Source organism: Muntiacus reevesi, chromosome 9 (genome assembly GCF_963930625.1).
Source record: "Muntiacus reevesi chromosome 9, mMunRee1.1, whole genome shotgun sequence".
Classification (NCBI taxonomy): Eukaryota; Metazoa; Chordata; class Mammalia; order Artiodactyla; family Cervidae; genus Muntiacus; species Muntiacus reevesi.
In genome coordinates this window covers 5,685,246-5,689,317 of record NC_089257.1, presented here as the reverse complement: position 1 = coordinate 5,689,317, position 4,072 = coordinate 5,685,246, and the positions used below count along the sequence as shown (strand labels likewise).

The following is a 4,072-nucleotide window of genomic DNA, read 5'->3' as shown; positions in this document are numbered from 1 at the left end:
GAATAAAGAATACCTGTGTGATGCAGGAGACTAGAGTTTGATCCCTGGGTTGGAAAAACCTCCTGGAGAAGAGAATGGCTACTCACTCCAGTATTCTTACCTGGAGAATTCCATGAATAGTGGAGCCTGGTGAGTTACAGTCCGTAGGGATGCAAAGAATCGGACACAACTGAGTGACTAATGCAACACTAACTGGTAACACTGAAACAGTAGTATCGAAGCAAGTATCCTCCCAAATGGTCACATTCTTAGAATAGTCGTCTGTCCCTAAAAAGTTCAATATTGTGACACAGATTTTAGTTCATTGCATTTTTCCCCAAGCACACTGTTTCCTTGCTGCTGTAGGAAAGATTAGAAGGGCCTGTAGGTGAATAAAGGCATTATTCAACATGAAGGGATGATAGAAGTGTTGATTATTGGTAATTAAAGCACAATGATATAGTTTTTCAAGGCACTTTCCATTGCTCTTTATAACCTAACCATTTGTACTTTTTCCCCCCAGTTTTATTAAGATGTAATTGACATCATCATTTTTCTTAAGGTAGATAATGTATGTTTTGATAATACTATGTGAGATGATAACAGCTATAAGGTTAACAAGCAGATCTACTACCTCATATGGTCTTTTCTGGTGACTCAGTGGTAAAGAAAATTGCCTGCCAGTGCAGGAGATTCTTGTTTAATCCCTGCATTGGGAAGATGTCCTGGAGAAGGTATTGGCAACCCACTCCAGTATTCTTGCCTGGGAAATCACATGAACTGGTGGGCTATAGTCCACGGGGTCATAAAAGAGTTGGACACAATTTAGGGACTAAACAACAACAGCAAACCTCACATAGTTGTCACTTTTCGATTGTGTTGGGAAAATTTAAGATATATTTTCTGAGCAAATTTCCAGCGCACAAAACAGCATTGTCAAATATAGTCATCGCATTGTGCCTTCAATCCCCAGAAACTATTCATGTTATAACAGAAAATCTGAACCATCTGATCAACATCAATATTCCCTTCTCCCAACTCCTCTAGCCCATGGAGGGTTCTTTGAGTTCTACTCAGGTTCTTTGAGTTGAACCTTTTTAGATTCCATATAAAGGAGAATAAACAGCATTTGTCTTTACTTTGTCTGATTTATTTCATTTAACATAATACTCTCGAGGTTTATCCATGTTTTCAAAACTATGATTCTATAAGAGAGCAAACTTTGCCACCCCAGAATATGGCTCTTTAGTATGACAACTATATTGAGATGAGTATTTTTTATGGTGCCAAATACTTCTATTTTAATCACTTTACATATATTTTCTTATTAAACTCCACAAGAATCCTATGGCATTATGGGTATCCCCATTTTATGGTTATTCATTCGTTCATTCTGTGCATATCTCTTGGATGCTGACTTATTATACACAAGAGATCATTCTAGGTAATATCTAGGTGAAAAAAAGAGCAGTGTGGAGGCCATGATAGGAATCTACACGGTTTGATTGGAGGTCGGCAGGGAAGGAGCTGGTACTGGCTGCAGGGAAAGGGAGCCAGTGGGGGTGGGGTCAGAAAGGTAGTGGGCAGCATTTCCTGTGGGTGGGCTGAGTGTTTTTAAGATGCAAATGACAAAGAAAGGTTTTTTCTTTTTAAACTTGCCCTTAGCTGTCTAAAATAATTTAGATAGATCCCATGTTTCAAAGAAGGAGCTATTATCATAGATGGGGACTACAGAATAGTATGAACTAGGTCTCCTAAACAGGGAGGAAGCTAAAAAATTCTGTTATAATTTCTCTCTATGACTCAATGTTTCTGTGCATCCCAGGAAACATTTGTCTACCAAATATTTGCTCTTTTCACTTCCTGGTGAATGACCTTCTATTCCTGTTCATTTTCAGACTCCTACCACTTTCTCCTTTGTCAAAGTTATATATGGTTAAAATGTGAAGATAAAATGAGATTATATATACCTCCTTTTAGCCATCTTTGGAATCTCTCATGTTATGTGGATTCCGTCTATGTACGTAATTAAACATTTGTTTTCCTCTTGTTAATCTCTTTCATATAAATTTAGTTATTAGATCTGCCAACATGTACTAGGAGGGTAGAATTTACTTTTTTCCTTCCTTAAAAATACTTCTAAAAAGTCATGTCCTTTTCCACCTTAAGACCTCTATAATTGTCAGGCCTTCTTCCTGCTATCTTCTGCTATTACAACATGCATCATTTCTCTTTTACACTCTAATCTCCATTTAATGAAGCCTTTAAAAAAACACTAGATTTAGGATTTTCTTTATATTTATTACCTATTGTTTTTACTTCATGATGATACTGAGGTTAGTCTGAATTATTTGGTATTTATGTAATTAGTGTTGGTTACTTCAAACAGATAATCAGATTTATTAGTATAGAAGCTATTCAAAGTGCCATAGAACACAAAGAGCTCAGGCTTCAGTTAGTAAACACATAATGTGCTATAAGAACAGTGAATTGATATTTGAATGAAAGAATGGACATAAATTGAGCAAAACTAGAAAGGTTAAAAAACTTTCTGAATGGAGGTGCTATTATTTATAACTTTTAGACATATAATGAAGTATGCAACATTTCTTAAAATTGAGCTTTAGAATGAATACTCATTTTATCAATGAAATTATTAGAGACATCTTTGTTTTTCTTGTAACATTCAAAATAATTTTATAGCAAATAATTTATTTATGCAATAAATAAAATGAATGGGTGCACATATGCCAAATATAAATATTTAAAACCATCTTTTATTTTTTATCTTTTCTAGGGCATCTTTCACATCCTTGTTCCGTAGGCTATAGATCAGAGGGTTTAGCAGGGGAATCACAAGGGTGTAAAACAATGAGGTACTTTTGTCTTGATCTAGTGTGTGGGAAGAACTGGGTCTAAAATATATGAAGAGTATAGTTCCCTGGAAAATTGCCACAGCAGTTAGATGCGAGGTGCAGGTTGAGAAAGCTTTGAGCCTCCCTTCTGTAGAGTGGATCTTCAAGACTGCTAGAATGATATAACAATAAGAAACAAGGACTCCTGAAATGGAACTTAATTCAATAAAACCAAAAACAGTGAATAATGCCAACTCATTGACCCGTGTATCAGAGCAGGAGAGGAGGTAAAGTGGGGATAAGTCACAGAAGAAATGGTTAATCTCATTTGACCCACAGAAGCATAAGCGGAAGGCTAATGTCGTGTGGATCAAAGCATCTGTCATCCCCAGCAGGTAAACCCCCACCATGAGCAGGGAACACAGCCTGCTGGACATGCTGACCGCATAGAGCAAGGGGCTGCTGACGGCCTTGTACCGGTCATAGGCCATCACTGCCAGCAGGAGACACTCAGAGTCCGCAAAGATACAGAAGACCAAGAACTGCAGCGCGCAGCCATAGAAGGGGATTGATTTGTTTTTGGCTAAAATGTCTATCAACATCTTGGGGCCAATTGCTGTTGAATAGCAGAGGTCACAGAAAGAGAAATGGCTGAGGAAAAAGTACATGGGTGTGTGCAGCTGGGAATCCAACCTAATTAAAATAATCATCCCAAGATTTGCCAGAAAGTTAATGAGATAAACAAGGAAAAACAGGGTAAATAGGGTTACTTTAATCCCAGGGTTATCAGTAATTCCCAACAGTATGAATTCAGTTAAGGATGAGCAATTTCCTCTTTCCATTCTTCTATGCTCTTCTCTAAATTCTTGAGGAAATGATCAAGAAAAGGATACAGACATGTGTACCACTTCTGGACGTTTATAGTATATCTGTAAGGAAGAACACAATTTATTTCTGCAATTTTCATTTTGTACTCAGAAAATGACTTGGTCAGTAGTTACTCTTTAAAGAGGCATTGCTATCTACCTGATAATAATATCAATATGTGAGATAGGCAGTTGAGAAATTTGTTCTAAATGTACATGTTGTTCCCAAGGTATGTTACAATTACAAACTAATTACTCTGAGCATAACCTTTCTTGTTTCAAGAAGAATATTTGGATGAATTAATGTCTCATTACATCTTCAAAACAACGTGAAAAAAACAACGTTAGAAACACCAGGCTATCAGAGCGACT

At 36.9% G+C, this 4,072-nt stretch overlaps 1 protein-coding gene across 1 annotated transcript; it reads right to left on the bottom strand.

Annotated features, from left to right (window-relative positions):
* Positions 1-2,743: 2,743 nt before the first annotated feature.
* On the bottom strand, positions 2,744-3,676 carry LOC136174987 (olfactory receptor 5W2-like). Its single transcript, XM_065945281.1, has one exon. It carries the CDS (start codon positions 3,674-3,676, stop codon positions 2,744-2,746), a length of 933 nt encoding a protein of 310 aa, XP_065801353.1.
* Positions 3,677-4,072: the final 396 nt, after the last annotated feature.

Bases quoted from the DNA above. Each gene is read 5' to 3' on its own strand.
- LOC136174987 (XM_065945281.1), bottom strand. From the start codon at position 3,676: ATGGAAAGAGGAAATTGCTCATCCTTAACTGAATTCATACTGTTGGGA.